General features: G+C 37.0%; 2 protein-coding genes across 3 annotated transcripts in view; one reads left to right on the top strand and one right to left on the bottom strand.

Annotated features, from left to right (window-relative positions):
• The window catches only part of HBP1 (HMG-box transcription factor 1), a 39,454-nt gene extending 26,296 nt beyond the window's left edge, over nucleotides 1–13,158 (top strand). Inside the window, exon 11 of the mRNA XM_074193934.1 lies at nucleotides 1,025–13,158. Coding sequence (XP_074050035.1) covers nucleotides 1,025–1,042 — 18 coding nt within the window. The 3' untranslated portion in view covers nucleotides 1,043–13,158. The remainder of the gene's footprint in view (nucleotides 1–1,024) is intronic.
• COG5 (component of oligomeric golgi complex 5) overlaps nucleotides 2,322–23,919 on the bottom strand; it is a 351,259-nt gene continuing 329,661 nt past the window's right edge. The window contains exons 20-23 of one of the 2 annotated variants that reach the window (XR_012470105.1): nucleotides 18,993–19,119; nucleotides 17,594–17,673; nucleotides 5,013–5,076; nucleotides 2,841–2,922 (exon numbers count right to left, since the gene is read on the bottom strand). Coding sequence is in view for 1 of the 2 variants with exons in the window: in XM_074193933.1 (XP_074050034.1) it covers nucleotides 2,811–2,922; nucleotides 17,594–17,673; nucleotides 18,993–19,119 (319 nt within the window). In the remaining variant the exon portion in view is untranslated. Of the gene's footprint in view, nucleotides 2,923–5,012; nucleotides 5,077–17,593; nucleotides 17,674–18,992; nucleotides 19,120–23,919 lie in introns of both variants that reach the window. The other variant, XM_074193933.1, reaches the window with a different exon arrangement.

The following is a 23,919-nucleotide window of genomic DNA, read 5'->3' as shown; positions in this document are numbered from 1 at the left end:
TAAAAAAACAAAACAAAACACATTAAATTAGAATTGTAAGACCTTTTTCTTGAGTGGGAGAAAGGTCTGGAGAAGATGCCTTGTTAAATTTACTAAAATCCTGGAACTTCTCTGGCATGCAATTTCCAGATTTGATAAAAACCATTATTTGAATGCAATGGTGTAGAAAAAGAATGGGTAAACTATACTGTACTGTAGTAAGATTCGTTGAATCCTAAGACTAGAAATAATCAGTAATCCGGTCAGTTGAAATCAATAGTAAAAATTATGAACTAATTTCATTTAAGAAGTAAAATTTGGTTTGAAATTCTAAAGTATATCACTTGTGAAATGGGAATTTAAATGGTTCTGATTATAAGCAGTTCTTTAAAAATGGTAGAATGTTTTTATGTGAATATATTTTAATTGTCTCACCAAAATTGTTGGTGTATTGAGTAATATTTAAGGAATTTTTGAGGAGGCTCTGATTATTAAGAAGGTCATAATAATTTTTTATTCATAAGCAAGGCACGATAGTTATAAAAAAAAGCTTCAGAGTCTCATACTGGAATTTAGGTTTATATTGGCTATCTTATGAAAATAAAAATAATAAACCTAATATTTTTTACTTCGGTTAACTCATTTGATTTTCCCAACAGCTTTTTGAGCTAGATGATACATCGTATTAGATAGGAGGAAACTGAAGCTGAAAGTAGTTAAATGATTGCCCAGGGTCATATAACTGATAACAATACTTTGCATGCCATTTAGCTGACTGGGTAGATCTTAGAAATACAGCTAAATGGAACATAGAAATATTAGCTGTTGTGATTTTTATAATTACAATGTATTGTTCCCTTGTCACAAAGAAATGCCTGACCACCAATAATCAATGCCATGTTTATTTCCATAGATCTTCTTGAGGGCATGGCTCCAATTTTATTAACGTTTTAACTTATCTTTTTTCCCCATTTTTTTTGTGTATTTACAACAGATATGTTCCTTGTTCTATAAATGTTCACTGAGTTCCCTTTTCCCCCCACAGGGCTCTCAACAACATTAAACCAAGATGTTTTATTATTCTTAATCTATATTTGCAAAGCTGTTGACACTTGATGGAGAAAAAAAACTTAAGAAGATCAAGGCCTCACCATTTTTCATGAATTTGTGTGACCATAAAAATACTGATAGCATTGAGTCCTGAAGTAAGAGTGAGGATTTGCTTTCAACAATAGAGCATTAAGTAAGCTAAAACTATCAACAATGTAAACCAAATTGCCTTATTTTCTTCCAAACTTCATATATGTCTATCAGGTAATATAGGCTTGAAAATTGATATCCTGTGGTGCTAAAGTACAGTAGAAAGAGAAGTGTATAAATGTTTTATTTTAAAATGTACAAAAGGGGGAATTTTAAAATATGTAACTGCTGTTTATACATTGGACCCTTATTGCTTATTAATATGTATTGCACAAACTATGTAATTAAACTGAAGCCGGGAGATGGGATTTCCTTGAAGAGTAAACATGTGGCCCTAACACCAGTGCCAAACACAGAAGCTAAGCTCTCAGTCTGGCCAGTGCCAAGAGGTGCTCAGGATGTGTGGCAGGCGGATGCTCTGACTGAGCCCGGAAGCCCCTGGTGCAGGCCGGCTGTTAGAGGCATGTTCTCTGTCTCAGTGACACTTTGCACTGGGACAGTATGGTCAGCCCTCATTTCTGATGGAAAAACTAGCCCAGGCCAAGGTAAAGTTAGTTAATAGCACTGGTATAGACACCTTGAGGTGCTGTTAACACATTGTCATCATTATATTTTTAAACTCTGTTCTATCTCCTCAACCATATATCTCCAGTATCTTATTTTTGTCAACAGATCTTCATGGTGGGGGCAGATTTTGCACTTATGGGCAGTGCAACACTTGCACTTTACTTTTTCCTCCAACTGTTTAAAATTAGAGCAAATCCATTGGCAATACAGCTGCTTTTGCTCTGAGCTACAATCATGGCTTTTCATGTTACTTAACAAGTGGTGTTTCTGGTTAGGAATCACAGCTGTAAAATTGATTTGAGTTCATTACACGTCTTCATGATGTTGCCCCGAAATTTTGCACACTATATTCTTGTATATTATTTCAAATAAAATTTTAAAAAACAATTTGTCTATTTCTGTAACAGGATATCTGATTCTTAAATATATTAAGAGATAAGAACTTCAAATAATATGGACTACCTATTATCAAAAATGTGATGTTTTTATTTGAATGTTGGAGCTATTTTGACTTAATGCTTTTAAAAATCATAGAATAAATCCAAGTTAGGACATTTTAAAAAGAAAAGCTAAAGGAAAAAGTAATTGTTTCTAGCCTTTGGGCATGGAATTGATGTCCTAAATTTTTAAAGACCAAGAAAAAAAGAACCAGACACAACATTCAAATAAAAGTTTTATTCCTTTTTTCTAAGGGAAAATGTGAGACAATAGAAGACTTTTTATAGGTATATTTTATAGCCTGAGCCAAGTAACTTTAAAATATGTGTAACCCATGTGCTTAAATGTATTTATAAACTATAAGAGGGGGTATTTTTTGTGGTAAGGGAAAGTTTTCTTTTAATCTTAAAAAAATTGGATGGATTGCTTTTTGCATTGGTAGAATCAGTTCCATTAAGTATAGTATAACTATCTCTTATATTCCTGCAACATGAAATGTTACAACATGCTATCTAGAAGAGCTAACAAGAGTTTTGAGATTGGATCTTTATGACAGTGAACAGTAAGGAAAAAAACTTAGCTTAACAAGTAACTGCTTACTGTTACAGGAGTAGCTTAAGTAATTACTAAAGCGAGGACATAGCTTTCTGAAGCAGTTGAACCATTATTGGATAAACTGGTGCAAATTCTTTTCCTTCTCTGCTTTTCACTGACTGAACATAGGCTTCCAGGGCCCCTCTGAAATACAATAAAAATATAAATATTGTCAAAAGAGATGGATATAACAGGAAAAGATAAGATACTTAAATCTACAAAGATGGTAGTTCACAGCACTTTATAAACATAGTTAAATGGAATTATTATTTATCGATCTTAATTTTAGTAGTAAGTTTCAAAAATGAAACTTTTCTATGTGCAGCCAATTTAATTTATTAACTCACTAAACTGACTTGGAAGGCCACAGGTTTTTCAAAAACTTCTGGTCACACTTTATGTATGTACTACAATTTATGGCTAAATTGTCTTTCGGAAGAGTAAATGTTAAGGTTTCCTGAACCAAAGCAGGATAGTTGCCTGCTTTTTAACAAAATCGCTCTTATTATATTTTAGGCAGTATTAATACATACCTATAAGCTACAATGTGAACTATATAGCTCACCAGAGGTGAATCAGCACCATGGAGAGACATCTTTTGGATGAGGTTAGGTCTGCAGGGCTCCTATACTACTAGGCCGGAGAATTGGGATAACGGTTTGGTAAGCATGAGGGAAGGCTGAATATAAGGAGAAAAACCCACTAGAAGCACAGGATATCTATTGTTATAACTTGCCTCATTTGAAATCTTAAGGAAATTGAACTACAATATCAAAAATCCCTACTTAGGGCTGTGAAGTCGGATTTACTTCAGATGTTAGCAATTATGATTACAGGGCCATCTTTATGAGTCCTTATAAATATCAGCACAGTTCAACAGGATCATTAGAAAGTTAGTTTCTGAAAAGTTTACTTAGAACAGCATCAGCTATCCAATTTCATTTAAGGAATTCACATTTTTACAATTTCACATAGTAGACGTAACACTTTTTAGGAAGACCCAGATTAGTTTTTAATATACCTTAATCCATGTGATCAGTCTTATGCTTGACAAATAATCTAGTCCTTAAAAGATAAATCTTCTTATGATTCCTGAAAGAATTCCCTTTAAATGTTACTTTTTAGTGACAATTCTAAAATGTAGATTAAAAAGTAAAGCAGTTATATTGAAGTTTGCTTTGCAAAAGTATAAATAAAAGCATAGATAATTTCAAACATAAAACTACATTTGCACTCTTGTACTGCTTTGAATGTTTTGAATGATGTTTTAAGTCACTGTCACTATTCTTATCCCCTCACTCAAATTCTCAATCTCTTCATAAGTCTCTAGATACTCCCATATAAAGTAGACAACATCCCTAAAAGGATGGGGGGGGTTCATATAGATCTTAGGAAAAATGGGTACTTAGAAATTCAGAGAGAGCAGTCTTTTTAGTAGTGAAGTGAATGGGGCCTTTTTTCATTAAAAGAAAATCATCTGGGCGGCTAGGTGGCATAGTGGATAAAGCACCGGCCTTGGAGTCAGGAGTACCTGGGTTCAAATCCAGTCTCAGACACTTAATAATTACCTAGCTGTGTGGCCTTGGGCAAGCCACTTAACCCCATTTGCCTTGCAAAAAAAAAAAACCTAAAAAAAAAATCATCTTACTGATGTTATACAATGTGGAAGAAAGCTCAGACTGACTGAAGTAGAAAAAAGCAGATTTAAGTTGCCTTCCCACATAAAAGTAGCATAGGATTTTAATTATAATTATTACACTTGATAGATCAAAAATATCTGCTTCCTTGGAAGGCCAGGTATTATAAAAGACAGAGTATACCTACATAGTTTTCTGATTTGAATTAACTTCACTGAATGAGGGATTTAGGATTTATCTCTTTTGAAAATAAAAATGTAGCAAAGGAATGAACTATGATTAGAAAGGGAAAGTCCAATTGTGACAAGAACTAAAACCTACTGTTTTTTCAAAGAGTGAAAAATATACATCATGATATGGTTGAACTAAAAAACGGTAATGGCCTAAGATTTTAAGTGCTGAAAGTACAAAACTTTTTTTATTAGCTATCCAAAGTCAGAGACTTTCATTCATATTCAGCATTTATATTCTGTGCCACTGGGCTTGAGATGTACATAACCAACCTTTTTTTTTGTCCTAATCCTGCTTGATCTCTGCAGCAGTTGATTATTTCACCTTAACCTTAGAACTTTCTTTTCTATGAGACTGTTAGTTCACCTGTTTCTGTGGCTGCTGTTCCTGATATTTCTTCACTTGTATCATTCAATAAATGTGTCAGGCACTGGGATTACAAGGACAAAAAAAAAATAAAGCAATAGGTCTTCCAATTTATATTCTATTAAGAGAGAAACATACAGATTAAGGATAGGGACTGGCAGATCTGTGGTTTATTTAGGGAACTCCTAAAAATGGCCCCATCTCTGTGACATCAAGACTATTGTGAGGTGTAGTGTGTGTGGTTTGCAGATTAAGTCAAGTGCCCAAGGTGGGAGCTGAATTCAGGTCTTTGTGGCTCCCAGACCAGCTAGCTGTCTTCACCATCCATGACTGCCTTGTCTGAAAAGGGAATGAACTGAGGATTTCATTGATCCCAGTGTAGCCAGATGTAGAATAAAATATAATTGAAAAGTATTTAACAAAATTAAAATATGCCATAATATGTGGTTTTCTAAGTCAACATGTGCCCTGCAGACATCCTTATGTATGGGGTAGAGGCCTCAGGTTTCTATTTAAGCCTGACTTCACTGACCTTCACTGACTGGGTGAGGAAGTTCCTGATAGAATGGAGGTGCTTTAAACCCTCAGCATTATCTTCAAGTCCTTGTTCCCCTTCATCCCACATTTTCCAGAGGCTGTCATACTTTCTGCTTTTACTTGAATCCCAGGCTTCTTCACAATAAATATCAGGGAGTTAGATGGACACTAAACAGCATGTTGAAGGAGGTGCTTGAGGGGTATGTGAGGGAGGGATTCCTTTGACTCAGAGTGAGAAGGGAATGCATTCCAGGCACTGGAGATGGTCAGTACAAAGGCTCAGAGACTGGGTACAAGGGGCAGAGAGGAGGACCATTGGGGCTGGCCTGTAGGTTTTGGGAAGAAGCTTCACAATAAAGTTAGGAAAAATAAGTTGAGGCCAGGTTGTGAAGTTTCAAAAGCCAAACAGTTTAAAATTTGATGTGAGAAGTACATAAGAGCTGTGCTAAAGGAGATTCCTTTCATTGCTAGGTAAAGGATGGACTGGAATAATGAGAGACTTGAGGTAGAGACCAACTAGAAGGTCACAATAATCTTGATAAAAGGTGGTGGAAGTCTAAGAAAAGGTGGGATTTCTGCATAGAGAAGGGCTAGGATATAAGAGATACTGGTGGGGGGGTAGAAATGGGCATATATGACAGCCAATTGCCTCTGGACATGTGGAATGAAGGGGAGCAAGGACTCAAGGTTACTGGATGGAACTAGGCAAGTCTGAAAGATGTGAATTTTGAGAAAAAGCTGGATTTCCCATTGGCACTTTAAAACACAACAGGTTTCCATTAATTTTCCTGCTCCTCTCAAGCACAGACTTTTAACTTCACTAATTTTGTCAACGTTACCACCATTTTCTTAGTTTTTCAGATTTAGGAAACAGCTATCTCCTTTATTCCCTTCATCCAATCCTCCATAATGTCTAATACATTTACACTGTACAATTCTTTACTATTTACACCGCTCTCATTCTGATACAGGTCCTCATTCATGTTCACCTGTGATTAAATAGGTTGTTTCTTGACTCATCTCCCATTAATTCTGTATGTGTATCCTTTTGAGCATGAGGTCCCCTTTTAAATGTAAAAAATTTTTGTGAACTTCCTATATGATACAAACTGTGCTCTCAGTATGTTTATTGAGAAGATGCATGATCACAACATTACCAGGAATTCCATAATCCTTAAATGAATCTTTATATGTGCTTGAAAAATAATAATATATAATATATACACATACACACACTCAGGATGTATTATTTATTAACCTATCGAAGATGTTTGCTCATTCTTAGTTATGTTGCATCTTTGTCAAAATAAAGATCAAGATGATCACATTCTCTGTGCGAGAATCGCCCCCACCCCCTTCCAGCTCAGGGGTTTATGGCCCCCAGACTAGCAACTAACAGCCTCACCAAACTGTTCTATTCCCTCATCTTTGAACATCCCTTCGTGTTTCTGCTTTTACACCTTTGCTTATATGTCTATGCCTGGACAGCCCTCCATGGAATGTGATGTATCTTTACTCTCTAAATCTCCTTGCACCCTTGCTGTCCCCTTTAAGGCATTCTGTCTTGAATAAAGACATTAATGAACTTGTTCTATTTTCCCTATCAGACTTTCTTCCCTGAAGCTATAAAGGATTTCTGTGTCTTCCTCATTTTTATGTCCTTTCTAGCAAGCACCTTATAAACATTTACTTGAATAGGGAGCCAAGGAGAAAAATGATCTCTCAGCTGTCCCAACAGCCAAGAGGAATTCAATAGTTTTTCTTTAAACCCTAAAGAAAAGAGGAGCCATCATAGAACACCGGTGTGTATGAGGTGGATGGGCAGGGGAGGGGAGCATCATAAATTTCAGAATTTCTATCCAAATTCCTAAATCCTTGGAAGAAATGTTGTATCCTTTTCTTTCTGAACATATTCAGAGGAAACTCATTTGTACCATTTCAAGAATTAACAAAGTTCTTATAAGGAATAACAGAACTCATTGTGACATTTGTGCAATTGGGGATTCCCCCAAGTATCTATATGCCTCTTCCCAGACCCTGAACCTTATAAGTAAAAATTCCATCTTATTAGGCAGACATAAATGTAGTTGGAAAATCTGGTCTGATAAGCCAGTGATATCTCTTTTAAGTAAGGTAAATAATTCAAGAAATCCTGTGCTATGATTCTGCCTCTTTTCTGGTAAACAGCCCTCAGCTATCACTCCTTAGTGGCAAGTCATCAGTGAAAACATTGTCAATGTCCAAGTTCACCTCACTGACCTTAAGTTTCCTCATCTATAAAATGGGGACAGTGGTTTCTGCACTACCTACCATGTACTCTGGAAATCACTTTAACACTTAAAAGCTTGTAAACATGAAAGTTGTGTTCATGATGTAATATATCGCAAATCAGATAATTTCTTCACTTAAATAGCCTCCATCTCTCAAGGCCATCAGGACAGACACCAGGTCAGACAGAAGGTGGGGCAAATGTGATTACAACTGGCAAGGGGCTGGGGCTTGAGAAGATTTTAATGTGGAGGAATATATCCCTGTCCTCGTTCATTTAGTCATCTAGACTTTGGGTTCTAGGTGTCAGGAGAAGATAACTTCCTTTGGGACTGCTTTACATGTTGCCTTTGTATTCTGGTGGCTACATTAATACTTTGCAGTCTGGGCTGATCTGCAAGGAAAGCCAAATGGACCCCATACAACAGCATTACAAAGATGATACAAAATCAAAACTAATTGTGCTAAAAGAGACAAGGATAAACCACATTTTAGGACAAAGACAGCATCATCTACATCTTTGTTTTTAGGAATTAACAAGGAGGGCACAAACCACAGAGTGCCATGATTACTTTTAAAATTAGCTGCCATGAGATTTTGCAGACCTTTATTTGGGAAGAATACCTTATTTTAAAATATGATTTTCAGATATTAAATATAGACTCAACTATACTGCAGATGAAATCACAGAGCCAATACATTTTTTTAAAAAAGTTTTTGCAAGGCAATGGGGTTAAGTGGCTTGCCCAAGGCCACACAGCTAGGTAATTATGAAGTGTCTGAGGCCAGATTTGAACTCAGGTACTCCTGACTCCAGGGCTGGTGCTCTATCCACTGTGCCACCTAGCTACCCCTGAGCAAAAACATTCTTAAAAGAAAGCAGATTTGGCATCTGATTTGTAATATAGAATAACTGGACAATTATTTATCCAGTCGTTGAACTTTCTAGTTAACTGAGAAAGGAAAAAATGGAAATTCTGTAACTAGATAAATTATTTCCCTTTGTTCAGAAACTAATATCAAATAGTAATTGACACAGAATCAACATAAGTCAAATGCAAATATCCAAGCAGGCCAGTATCCATGTTCTTCCAAAGTTTTTTCCAGAGCTTTACCCAACAGACCAAATTTACTGATCTTGTGTCACTTTGTATCATTCCTGATGAACTTGAATCTGATGAATGGGGAAAAAACTGCTTATCTGAGTGCAGAAGAAATTTGGCCAATCTGCTCTCAAAGCCCTGAGATAACTAGCACTTCTCCACACTCAGCATTTCTCCACACCTACCATTTTACAAGATTGAAAGTGACAGGTTACTTGTATTTTCACAGGTTGTAAATGTGTTAGAATGCCAAGTTGAATTTTCCTAATTGAATTTCTCCTATAATTTTCTTAGGTGCACTAAATAAAAACAGAATACAATACCGGACATTTCAGCAGGCAACTGGAATGTGACCTAATTAAAGAACTCAGGACTTATTTTCCCCCTACTTTTAGCTTTGGGGAAGCTAAGAATGTGTTCCTGGGCCATCAGAGTTCTAGTGTCATCTTTTGGAAAGAAATCTGTTAGATGGAAAGAATCAGTGGCATGGAAAAATTTTTGGCAGGAAGGCAGTATTTCCAATTGTATTGTTTTGACAAATTAGCACTGCCTAAAGAGGAAGACACATGATCACTAATCATCCCACAAGGTTTTGTCCCTGGGCCTTCTACTTCTCTATTATTTCACTTAGTGATCTTATCAGTTTTCTTGTATTCAATTATCATCTCTATCCATATGGCTCTTAAAACTGCTAATCTAGTTTCAGCTTGATTTCAGTCTTGCTTCTATACCTATTGGTCATATCAAATTGGATGTCCTTCCTGCATCTTAAACTCAACATATCTAAATTGTCTTTCCCCAAAAAACTCTTTTCCCTTTCAGATTTTCCTATTACTGTTTTCTGGGGGCTTTTTTGCAAGGCAATGGGGCTAAGTGGCTTGCCCAAGGCCACACAGCTAGGTAATTATTAAGTGTTTGAGGTTGGATTTGAACTCAGGTACCCCTGACTCCTGGGCCAGTGCTTTATCCACTGTGCCACCTAGCCTCTCCTTAACTTTCCTATTACTGTTGAGGGCACCACCATTCTCCAGTCACCCAGACTCACAACCTTGGTGTTATCCTTGATTCTTTACTCTCTTACCTCACTATATCTATTCTGTGACCATGATTTGTTATTTTTACCCTTGTAACGTCTTTTATATATATTCCCATGTTACTTCTGATACTTTTATCACTAGTGCAGGTTTTCATCACCTCATGGCCCGATTCTTGCCATAGCCTACTGAATGATCTCCACTCAGCAGTCAAAGAGATCTCCCTAAAGCACCATATAACCCTTTCTTCCCCCTTTACTCAATAAACTCTAGGGGCTCCTATCACCACCAGTTTCAAAGATACAAAATCCTATTTGGCATTCAAAGCCTACATAATCTCCCCCCATGCACCTTTCTTACCTTACATGCTTCTGTCCCAATTACCCCATATTTCCTATTTATCCTAAATATACCTTATTTGTACATAGTTATTTGCATGTTTAGTTCCTCAAGAGCAGGCCTGTCTCAACCTTTCTTTGCATTCCTCATGTTTAGCACAGTGTCCGGCATGTTGAAGGAACTTAATAAATGTTTGCTGATTGATTAACTGACATAGTCACATTTGGATGCCTTATATTAAAAAAAACAAGCAAAGCCTAAGTACCCAAAATAATAGCAGGAATGAAGAAGAGACAAGATAAGAGCTGTAAGTACAGGGCTCCATAATATTGGTTAGTTTTTTTGTTGTTTTTAGGTATTTAGCAAGGCAAATGGGGTTAAATGGCTTGCCCAAGGCCACACAGCTAGGTAATTATTAAGTGTCAGACCAGATTTGAACCCAGGTACTCCTGACTCCAGCGCCGGTGCTTTATCCACTGTGCCACCTAACCACCCCCATATTGCTTAGTTTTTAGAAGTTTGAAAAAGGATGGGAAAACTAAGTCTGAGCCACAGCAGGAGATGGAGGAAATGGCAAAAAACAATACTCAAAAATCTCATAAAAAGCACTATTAGGGAATGACAACAATGTGAAGAAAACCACAGTACTCATTACTTACACCTTGATCTTTCAGCAAAACAAGCCCTAAGGATTTCAATTAAGTTTCCTTTTCGACTTCTGGCCAAGATGGCCGAGAGAAGATAGGCAACAGTTCTAAAGTCTCCTGATCTTTCCCCATCTATCATATGAAACAAACCTCTTAACAGAAATATGACCCACAAAACCCAGAAAGAAAAGCCAAGAGAAAGAACATCTACCTCAGGATTTGTCTCCCTCAGTGGCATTGGACGAATTCAGGCAGGTGAGTCTGGGCACAGAGGGCAGATCAGGCCCAGATCAGCTAGATTAGCGCTGAATTGGAGCCCGGGAACAAACAACAGACTACTTCTGCCTCAGGCACAGGTATGTGAGCAAAAGAACCAGCCCAGCTGACAATAGGGAGAGGAATGACCCTACCCCAGGGTAAAGCCCACCATTGATTGAAGGCAAAAGGACTCAATAGCTTCAATCCCTCCCTTTAAGCTAAGGGAGAAGGCCTCAATCAAGGTCACAGACACTACAGAGAAAGCAACCAGTACCTCCTACTGGCCAGCCATAGAAACTGCACTCAGTGAGTAAAGCTTCCAGCAATCCCAAGCCCCTGTGAACCAGCCCCTCCCCAACTCAAGGTCTTAGCAAAATGAAGAAGGGTCAGTGGAAAGGTAAATCCATAGAAAAATTCTTGGAAGGAAAAGACCCTAATTCAGAGAGACATAGAACCTCCGAGGAGAATATGACCTGGTCTTCAGCACAGAAAGACATCCTTGAAGAAATAAGGAAGGAGTTTAAAAATCAACTGGAAGATTTGGGAGAGACAATTAACACCTTGCAACAAGAAAACAAATCATTAGAAAATACAATTGGTCAAATACAAAAATGAGAATAAATCTCTCAGATACTCAATTGGACAAATACAAAATGAGAATAAATCTCTAAGATCATCAATTGGACAAATACAAAATGAGAATAATTCTCTCCGATCCTCAATTGGGCAAAAGCAAAAAGAAAATAATTCTCTCAAAACCTCAACTGGTCAAATGGAAAGCTCTTTCAAAAGTAGAATTGACCAATTGGAAAAGGAGTTGCAAAAGGTTAATGAAGAAAACTCCTCCCTAAAAAAAGAATGGAGTCTGCAGAAACTAATGACTTCATGAGACAGCAAGAGCCAGTTAAAAAAAATAGAAAAAAATAGAAGAAAAGGTAAAATACCTCATCAGCAAAACCACTGACCTCAAGAATAGGTTGAGGAGGGACAACCTGAGAATTATTGGACTTCCTGAAAACATTGAAGAGAAAAAAAAAAGCCTGGACTTAATATTACAGGATCTAGTGATGGAAAACTGCCCTGATATCATGGAACCAGAGGGCAGAGTAGTTATTGAAAGAATACATCGATCCCCTCCAGAAAAAGGTCCTAAAATGAAAATACCAAGGAATGTTGTGGCCAAATTCCAGAACTATCAAATAAAGGAGAAAATCTTGCAAGCAGCCAGAAAGACACAATTTAAATATCAAGGAGCCACAGTAAGGACTATGCAGAACCTGGTTGCATCAATTTTAAGGGATTGAGGGGCCTGGAATGAGATATTTCGAAGAGCAGGGAGTTTGGAATGCAGCCAAGAATCCACTATCCCGCAAAACTAAGCCTTCTCTTCCAGGGAAAAAGATGGACATTTAACGAAATGGAAGAATTCCAAAAATTCTTGATGAAAAGACCAGAGCTAAATAGAAAATTTGGACATCAAACAGGAGGTTCAAGAGACACATGAAAAGGTAACAAAAAGGGGGCGGGGCTGAAAAAGAAAAAAAACCTGCTATCCAATAAGTTGAAACTGGCTATATCCCAGCATGGGGAAAAAGATTCTCATATATCTTGAGAATTTTAACTCTAACAGAGAGAATATACCTAGCCAGAAGTGATGAACACTCATGATTTATCCATGAGACTGCTATCCAATGGGATGTAACTGGCTTTAATCCCACTTGGGAGAAAGACTCTAATAACTCTCAAGAATTTTAACTCTATTAGATAGAATGTACTTAGCTAGAAGTGATGGATACTCAGAATTTTCTATGACTCAGAATGATCTAAAAAACATTACCTCCTTAAAAGGGGGACAGGAAGGAAATGGGAGGCTACTGAATGGGGTGAATCTCATTACACTAAGCCGTACAAAATACCTATGGTAATAGAGAGGAAGAAGGGAGGAGATGAGAAACATTTTCTCATCAGACTTGGCTTAAAGTCAATTTACACATACTTAAAAAACACCTTAAAAAAAATCTAACCTTTCAAGTATTAAAAGGGGAAAAGGGGAGGGGGGAAGGGAGAAAGGGAGGGGGAGTGGGGAAAAAGGGGAACTAACAAAAGGAAGGGAAGGGGAAAGGGAAAGGGGAAAGAAAGGGGAGGGGTGATATAGGAGGGGCAAACCCTGAAGGAGACGATATTCAGAAACAAAATACTGGGGAATAAGGATAAAGGGGGGAGGGGGAAAAATACAAACAGAGGGAAGATAGCATGGAGGGCAATAAAGAATTAGTAATCATAACTTTGAATGTGAATGGGATGAACTCTCCCTGAAAACATAAGTGAATAGCAGAGTGGATTAAAAATTAGAATCCTACAATATGCTGCTTACAAGAGACTCATTTGAAGCAGAGAGATACATATAGAGTAAAGGTAAAAGGTTGGAGCAAAATATATTTTGTTTCAGCTGAAGTGAAAAAAGCAGGGGTAGCAATCCTTATCTCAGACAAAGCAGCTGCAAAAATATATAGCGTTAAAAGAGAAAAGGAAGGAAACTTTATCCTCCTAAAAGGTACCATAGACAATAAAGTTATTTCAATACTGAATATATATGCACCCAATGGGACAGCATCCAAATTCTTAGAGGAGAAGCTGAAAGAACTACAGGAAGACATAGACAGCAAAACTCTACTAGTGGGAGACCTCAACCTCCCACTCTCAGACCTATATAAATCGAACCATAAAATAAACAAGAAAGAACTTAAGGAGGTAAATAGATTGCTAGAAAAACTAGATATGATAGACTTATGGAGGAAAATGAATGGCGATAGAAAGGAATATACCTTTGTCTCTGTAGTACATGGAACTTATACAAAAACTGACCATGTACTTACTAGGACATAAAAATCTAATGATCAACTGCAGAAAGGCAGAAATAGTGAATACATCTTTCTCAGATCACAATGCAATAAGAGTCATATGTAATATTGGGCCAAGTTGATATATAGACCCGGAACCAATTGGAAACTGAATAACCTCATTTTAAAGAATGAGTGGACCAAAAAACAAATTACAGAAAGAATTAACCATTTTATCCTAGATAATGACAATAATAAAACAACATACCAAAACCTATGGGATTCATTCAAAGCAGCTCTCAGGGGATATATTATATCTTTAAATGCTTATGTGAATAAATTAGAGAAAGAAAAAAATCAATGAACTAAACATGCAACTAAAAAAATTAGAGAAAGAACAAATTAAAAATCCCCAATTAAATACCAAATTAGAAATTCTAAAAATTAAAGGAGAAATTAATAAAATCTAAAGCAAAAAAACTATTCAATTAATAAATAAAACCAAAAGTTGGTTTTATGAAAAAACCAATAAAATTGATAAACCTCTGTTCAATTTGATTTAAAAAAACCAAATTGTTAGTATCATAAATGAAAAAGGTGAACTCACCACCAATGAGGAGGAAATTAAAGTAATAATTCAAAATTATTTTGCCCAATTCTATGCCAATAAATTTGATAATCTTTTTTTTTCAAGGCAATGGGGTTAAGTGGCTTGCCTAAGGCCACATGGCTAGATAATTATTAAGTATCTGTGGTCGGATTTGAACCCAGGTACTCCTGACTCCAAGGTTGGTGCTCTATTCACTGTGCCACCTAGCAGCCCCCTTAAAATTGATAATCTAAGTGAAATAGATGAATATTTACAAAAATATAAGTTGCCCAGGTTAAATGAAGAGGAGATTAAATACCTAAACAACCCTATCTCAGAAAAATGAAATTCAACAAGCCATCAATGAACTCCCTAAGAAAAAATCTGCAGGGCCTGATGGATTCACAAGTGAATTCTACCAAACATTTAAGGAACAATTGGTTCCAATTCTATATAAACTCTTTGGAAAAATAGGGAAAGATGGAACTCTGCCTAACTCTTTCTATGAAACCAATATGGTGCTGATACCTAAACCAGGAAGAGTTAAAACAGAGAAAGAAAATTATAGACCTATCTCCCCAATGAATATAGATGCGAAAATATTAAATAAAATCTTAACAAAACGATTACAAGTTATCACTGGGATAATACATTCTGATCAAGTAGGATTTATCCCAGGAATGCAGGGTTAGTTCAATATTAGGAAAACTGTTAGTATACTCAATTATATCAACAACAAACCTATCAGAAATTATATGATCATATCAATAGATGCTGAAAAAGCTTTTTGACAAAATGCAGCATCCATTCCTACTAAAAACACTAGAGAGTGTAGGAATAAATAGACTGTTCCTTAGAATAATTAGCAGTATCTATCTAAAACCATCAACAAGCATTATATTCAATGGGGAGAGGCTAGAGGCATTCCCAATAAGATCAGGGGTAAAACAAGGATGCCCATTATCACCACTACTATTCAATATCATACTAGAAATGTTAGCATCAGCAATTAGAGAAGAAAAAGAAATTGAAGGAATTAGTATTGGGAAGGAAGAGACAAAACTCTCACTCTTTGCAGATGACATGATGGTCAACCTAGAGAATCCCAAGAAATCATCCAAAAAGCTACTGGAAATGATTAGCAATTTTAGCAAAGTTGCAGGTTATAAAATAAACCCTCACAAATCCTCAACTTTTCTATATATGTCTAGCAAGATATAGCAGGAAGAGCTAGAAAGAGAAATCCCATTCAAAGTAACCTCAGACAATATAAAATACCTGGAAGTCTATATAAAATACTTCTCACAAATTAAATCAGATTTAAATAACTGGGCAAATATCAACTGCTCATGGATAGGTAGAGCGAATATAATAAAAATGACAATTCTACCAAAACTAAACTACCTGTTTAGTGCCCTACCAATCAAAATTCAAAAAAATTACTTTAATGAGTTAGAAAAAATTGTTAAGTAAATTCATACGAGAAATAAAAAGTCAAGAATTTCCAGGAGCTTAATGAAAAAAAGTGCAAAAGAAGGGGACTTAGCCCTACCTGATCTAAAATTATATTATAAAGCATCAGTCATCAAATTGTATGGTATTGGCTAAGAAATAAAGTGGTGGATCAGTGGAATAGACTAGGTGCAAAAGCAGGAGACGATTATAGTGATCTGCTGTTTGATAAACCCAAAGAGTCCAGCTATTGGGATAGAAACTCCCTCTTTGATAGAAACTGCTGGGAAAATTGGAAATCAGTATGGAAGAAACTTAGATTAAACCAACACCTAACACCCTTTACCAAGATAAAATCCAAATGGTTACAGGATTTAGACATAAAAAACAATACTATAAACAAATTAGAAGATCAAGGACTAGTTTACCTGTCAGATCTATGGAAAGGGGAGCAGTTTATGACTAAGGAAGAGATGGAGAACATCACCAAAAACCAACTAGATGATTTCAATTGTATTAAATTAAAAAGCTTTTGCACAGATAAAACCACTGTAACCAAGATCAAAAGAAATGTAGTAAATTGGGAAACAATCTTTACAACTAATGATTCTGACAAAGGACTCATTTCTAAAATATACAGAGAACTGAGTCATATTTAAAAAAAAAAAAGCCATTCCCCAATTGACAAATGGTCAAAGGATATGCAAAGGCAATTTATAGATGAGGAGATCAAAGCAATCCATAGCCATATGAAAAATTGCTCTAAATCATTACTTATTAGAGAAATGCAAATTAAAGCTTCTCTGAGGTACCACCTCACACCACTCAGACTGGCCAATATGACCAGAAAGGATAATGATCATTGTTGGAAGGGTTGTGAGAAATCTGGGACACTACTACACTGTTGGTGAACTCATTCAACCTTTCTGGAGAGAAATTTGGAACTACACCCAAAGGGCAACAAAAATGTGCATACCCTTTGATCCAGCAATACCACTACTGGGTCTGTATCCTGAAGAGATGATGAAAAAGGGTAAAAACATCACTTGTACAAAAATATTCACTGCAGCCCTATTTGTGGTGGCAAAGAATTGGAAATTAAGTAAATGTCCCTCAATTGGGGAATGGCTTAGCAAACTGTGGTATGTCATGGAACACTATTGTTCTATTAGAAACCAGGAGGGTTGGGATTTCAGGGAAACCTGGAGAGATTTGCATGAACTGATGCTGAGTGAGATGAGCAGAACCTGAAAAACACTGTACTTCCTATCAGCAACATGGGGGTGATGTTCAACCTTGATGTACTTGCTCATTCCATCAGTGCAACAACCAGGGACAATTTTGGGCTGTCTGCAATGGAGAATACTATCTGTATCCAGATAAAGAGTGGTGGAGTTTGAACGAATTTCAAGGACTATTCCCTTTAATTTAGAAAAAAAAACATCTTATTGTCTGAAAAAAAAAGTTTCCTTTTCAGGGCTAAAGAACAAAAATAGGATTAGATCTTAATTTACCTGATAAGGAGGAGCCTGTCCTTTTCTGATGGATGATCATCTAACCACTGGGAGTATCGGGCATGGGACCACTCTGCTCTCTGAAGCATTGAAATATAAATGGACATCAATCAGGGAAAAAGAAATGAAACACAATAATGAATGTCAATAAGATACAAAATTTACCTGAAATTCTTAAGCATTTATTCCCAAGCATTTTCCTGACAGCAGAAATCATGAAAAATATGTCAAGAAGGCTCAGGTAAGTCACAGTAAATATAATTTTAGATATACTCAGATTACTTCTTTGACTACTAAAATGTTTTCTAGGATTTCAGTCCAAATTAATCCAGTAAATTAATCATTCCACTCTGGGAGGCAACCTGGGCCAATGGCTTGAGCTGACATTAAGTCAGAAAGACACAGGTGCAGGACAAGCCTTACATCTAGGGCATGTTGAAATTACACTATGCAAGTCATTTAATTTTTTGGCATGGAAGGCAACTCTTTTAGACGAAAAGTTGCAGAACAGTTATCAACTTAAAATGGTACAAAGAGATTTCTCTTTGGGAATTCCTTAAACTAATTAAATTGCATATGCAGACCAAAATGGTACAAGACAAAATGTGGGTGTTGAGGATAATAAAGATTAAAAGAAAAACAAAAACCATCCTTGCCCTCAAGGTGCTTACATTGTACTGGGGAGATATAACATGCAAACCTATGTATATGATGACTTGAGAAGGGAGAGGGCAATAATAAAATAGGGGAATACAGAAAGAAATGCTCCATAGGTTGTAGCACTAGGATTAGCTGTGAAGGATGTTTGAGTTCTATCAGGGAAAGATGGAATAGAAGGTACATTTTCAGGTCTGAGAGATAGCTTTTACAAGGGCCTGGTTATTGTTGTTTGCCCATCATTGCCCAAAAAGGACCATGACATCAGAAAAGTGATGTCATGACTTGAAAATGAATTGGATTTAAGTGAGGGAGGGCTGGGCAAAGTCACCAGCCTCACTCTCCTCTGGAGTCATCTCATGAGGGTGTGGAGGCAGAATATGAAGTGCCAAAATCAAAGAATACCAACTATGACAATTTGGTTGGAACTCAAAGTGTGTGAAGGGCACTCACATGTAAGAACTCTAGTAAGGATCAGTTAATGAGTATGTCAGCAAAATTAATTTAACAGGTTTTGTATTATTCATCACTATCATTTAAAATCCCTATTAAAGAGAGATTTTGAAATAAGCATTGTCTTTCTTCTATAATCTCTACTCCAAAACTAGAAAATAACAGACACTGGTTCATGATATCGGCAAGATCAATCAGCTATAATGTCTTAAATTGAACCTTATGTGTTCAAAAGAATCAAACTTAATTAGGAAAGATTCACAATAGTAAGTAAAATAACTTTAATTACCTGGAAAGGAGATTTCAACTCAGATGGAGCTCTTGTAAATAAGAAATGAATAATAGTGCTGAATGGGATAATATCCCCCAATGCTGGGCTATTTGCTACATGTTCACTTGTCTGAAAGAGCAGTGGTCTGAAAGAAAAAAAATAGCATCACTTTGTCCTGAAAAAGATATTATTTAGAAAGTATAAAGCGTTTTTTCTTAATAAAAACATTTCTGATGGACTTCTTTAATAAAAAAATAAGTTAATGAAAGACACAGAAGCCTTGCATTTCAGCAGGTTAACACGATTTAATTATTCCCTCAACCCTTTCCTTGATGTTTTCCCTGCTTGCCTCATAGTTTCAATTTAGCTCCATGAAATGTTATGACCTAGCATTACTAGAACTCACTGTACCATACTCCTATGTCCCACAGTTGAGTCACTGTTAAAAAATGGGATCTTTTTATTTACTTTTTTGGCTTCCTGGATCTCTGAGTCACAGAGGCTATTCTTTTGGCAAGGTCAAACTTGCTACACAGGCCACTGCCTCCATTATCAATAGAACCATGGAAAGTGATGCTGAATTTTGATTATCTTCCTTGTGCGTCACCAATATAATTACCCATTAATGTCTAATTGCTGAATCTTTATTTCTGGTACTTGATTTAAGAGGCAGAAAGAACACAGCTTGATTCCTAATCTTTCTCATTTTTCTTTGACCCTACAATACACATTCCTGGTGGAATCTGAAGTGTTAGCAGTTAAAAATAAATCCTCATTTGACTTGTAAACAAAAGGGAATTGATCAAAACACTATTAAGATGCTAATAGTATAAAGTCCAGATATCACAAAATCACTCTTGGACAATCTCAATCTGGAAAATGACAGCATCCAAAAGGTTACAAATTTTTCAGTCTGTGGTGTGAATAGTTCACATTAGGGGGAAAATGTCCTTACATAGGGAAGATTTAAGATTAAAATAATGGCTGAGTTCTCTCAACTATTTGTTACAGTTAGCCACAACATATGGTGAAGAGAGGAAAACGTATGTTGAGAAAGCCAAGTTAAGCAAATTATATTTTCCTGAAACTTTTTCCCCTTGTTGATATGCACAGAGAAGGCACAGAAGTATCACCATAATAGGAAAAGAAAACAAATGGAAACTTCTGAGACAATATACAATATTATTATGACTAGTGATACGAGTGAATTGTCTCTTTATTAAGCAGAATGTTTCCAATAATGGAAAATGAACTGGGAGAAGATATTAACATCTAAAGATATATTTTTTTTAAAAAAGCAGTAATGATAGTCTCTAGAAGTTGGGGTTCAAAACTAGACTCGGGTAAGGAGTACCTCTGAATTTTCGGTTCAGATTACACAAAGGCTAGTAGGGAATAGCTCCTCATGCACAGTAATGAGGGACAGCGGTGTCAGTTGATCACTAAACAAGTTGGAACTTCTTATGCTCTCTTCTTTCCTGCCCTAGTTGGTACAAGCATCCCTGGGCTGATCCAGAACATGAATATCTCCTCTCAAAGGATAGAAGGGAGGAACTCTGGCTCTTGTCCTTAGCCAGTTATTTCTATCTGATAATTCTGTATCTTCTTGTTCTATTTTGACTATCATTTGAAAGCTGGCCCAACTGTATCAATAACTGGAAAACTGCTAGGAGTGTCTTAAGTGAAGTCAACACAGGGACTTTGGTTGCTGAGAAGCAATGAAGGCTAGTAAAGAAAGGGAAAAACACATTTGGCTGTTTCATAAAAACAAAAATTTAAAAGAATGGAAATAACAAAAACATTTTCTTCTACTTTCCAGTATCATGAACAAAGAATATTAGAGTTCTAAACACAGAAAACCATCCGTTTGAATGCTGGTCCCTTAGACCCCTTTAGCTACTTTCACCCCCCCCCCCCATACTTTCACTGTTTTCATTGGCACCAGCCTTTCTCCTACCCTTCTGTTGGATGTACATCCATCATGGTGCAGCACTGCCTTCCCTGCAAAGTCTTAATTGCTCTGTCGTCAGATCATCAGGGGAACTGGAAAAGCAGAAGGCTCGTTCTAAGCCTTAAATAGATCAGAGCGTTCACAGAATTCAGAGCTAGGATTCAGTTCTTGTCTGACAGGCACCAAGATGAACTGTACAGCAGCTACAACAGTAACGACTAAGCCCTGTTCTGCCTGGACTGACAAAGGCCAGACAATGAAGGATGAAATTCTGAAAATGAGGATATCAGAGGTCACAGTCTGGATGGAAGGGCAAAGATGGCAAGGCCAGGAAGGACCCTTTTATCAGCTTTGAATCCTAGGAGTTCTTTATTGTGCCTCTCTATGGAGGAAAGGCATGACCACAGTCTGGGAGGTGGAAGGGACTTTACTGTAGAGATTATCAAGTCCAAGCCTTTTTTACAACATATCCAATCAATCAATAGGTGAGTTCACAAACAGTCATTATATCTGAGGCACTGTGCTAATGTCTCCTTGCAAGGATGTCATTATAATGGAGACAACAAGGACACACACATACACGTCCATATACATACAGATTCATACATTTACATGCACATATGTAGATACACACACACATACTGCACCATGCCTATGGCAGCCATGCCAACACAGCTGACTCACTATTAATCAGGGGATCTATTTATTTACTTTCTTGGCTTCCTGGTTAGCTGAATCACAGTGACTGTTCTTTTGGCAAAGCTAAGCTAACTCCACAGGCCACTGCCTGCAAGGTCAATAGAGCCATGGAAAGTAATGCTGAATTTTGATATATTCTTATTTTCTTTCTCCATGCACACACAGACACACACACACACACACACACACACACACACACACACACACACACAATGCTTTTATTAATAGAAATCACATTAAAGAAGAAGCATTAACATCTGTTTTGCCCCTGAACCTTAAGGATCATGGGAATTTTCTGTCTGATTGGCTAAGTTCTCTCAACTATTTGTTACAGCTGTCAGTTGAAATCACCCATATCTATTGTCTCCCTATTAGAGGAGCTCCCTGAGAGCAGGGACTCTTTTTTTTTCTCATTTGTGACCCTAAGACTTAATAATTGCTAAATAAATAGTATTTGTTTATTCATTCATTCATTTAAGAAGGACAATTTGGTTGATGCTTAGAACACAGATGGGAGTAACAGACAAATGAGACTGGAAAGATAGGATGGGACAAGGTTGTGAAGAGTTGTAAAAATTAAACAGAGTAGTTTAAATTTGCTAATAAAAGTAATAGGAAATTCTTGACGTTTACTGAGTAGGGGAGTGACATGGTCAGAGTGGCAGCTTTCTGAGGATTGGATGAAATGGGAGAAGCCCCGAGGTAGGAAGCCTGGGTAGAAGGCTGCTGTTAGTGGAAAGAAGGTTGGCTGTGGAGTTGATGAACTTGGGTTTGCATCCTGGCTCTGTAACCTGGAGTATTGTGCTTTTTCATCTTAACAAATGAGAGGCTGGTCTAGAGGGATCCAAAGGTTTCTTTCCCTTCTCTCTCCCCAATCCCATGAACTTCCTCCTCATGTTGCCTGTTCTGCCTTCTAGGCCCAAAAAGAAGATGAGGTGATTATGGGGAGCCACCCTACAGGCTGTGGGCAAGCCCTGAGATCTACTGCTCTGTATTATTGAGGTGTCTATCTGAAGGACCTTTATCAGGTTTCAGAAAGCTGCTGAAAGAGCATGAGAAAGGACTAATTATAGTGTTAAAGCAGCTGAAGCTGTCAAATGACCAGAGCCAATTCTGCACAATGCATGGCTCACATAGATTTTCAGCATGGAGTTAAGAACTGACACTGAGAAAAATAAGTGCTTATCATCTGGCCATGTCCAAAAAACTTTCTAGAGGCAAAGCTTTTTCTATGATTTGGCAGATACCATTAGGTATCTGTGAAGATCTATGTCTCCAAAAAACTTCATTCATGAGTCAAGGAGAACCTGAATTAGAAAGGGAGAAGCTGGGGCAGCTAAGTGGATCAGTGGATAGTGGCACTCATGAGGTCCTGAGTTCAAATCCAGCATCAAACACTTGATATATACTAGCTATGTGACTGTAGGCAAGTCACTTAATCTCATTAACAAAAACAAACAAACAACAAAAAAAGGGAGAACCTGAACCATGAAGAGACTGCTAAGATATTTAAGGACTTGGTCAACTGCCTCACAATTGACCATGCTGGTTCCTGCAGATCCAAGTCAGCCATTGGATCACAAATTGAAGCCAGCCTAGTAAGCGTGGGGTCATCGTGGAGTCGTTTCCTGTAAGAAGCAGTTTATCTGGGGAGTGATGGTCCCAACAAGCCTCAGTTGTGTGCTAGCAGAGGACTCTGACAGTGATACTCACTCTACCATCCATAGAGCAGATATCTTGGCTGCAAAATGGAGTTCCAGTAAAGTTTTGAGTCTAGCTCTAATTTCTTAATTCCAAGGATGACCAGATAGCAACTGACTGATCTATTCTACTGGTAATGGAACTAGCCAACTATGAATTCTGGGTGGCAAGAAAAACAAATCGCTCCACTTTGTGGGCCCTGGAGTCTGAGGGAATGGTGGTGCCAGGGGGAGACATGGGAACCTGGCTGAGAGCCAGAGCAAAATTCAGAGCCTACATCTTTCTGGAATAAATTTAATCTCTTTCCCACATGATAGCCTTTAGAATATTTTAAGAAAGTAAGCTTATAATGAATGCCCTCCCCACTTCTCTAGCCAAGGCTTCTTTTAGCCTCAGTGTCTTCAACTGATCCTCAGGTGGCATGTGGTTATGCTAAAAATGAGATATTAATAGTTTTTTAAGTAAGTTCTGTGATTCCAATTTTATTGTTCATTTGTATTACTGTCTTAAGAGAAGTATTATTTATTCTATACAATGGAAATTTATGTAAAAAGTTGACCAACATAACACTTCTCCGATGTTATAGTAAAATTT

This window comes from Macrotis lagotis, chromosome 7 (genome assembly GCF_037893015.1).
Source record: "Macrotis lagotis isolate mMagLag1 chromosome 7, bilby.v1.9.chrom.fasta, whole genome shotgun sequence".
Classification (NCBI taxonomy): Eukaryota; Metazoa; Chordata; class Mammalia; order Peramelemorphia; family Peramelidae; genus Macrotis; species Macrotis lagotis.
The sequence above is the reverse complement of the archived record's forward strand: the minus strand, read 5'-3'. Positions and strand labels throughout refer to the sequence as shown.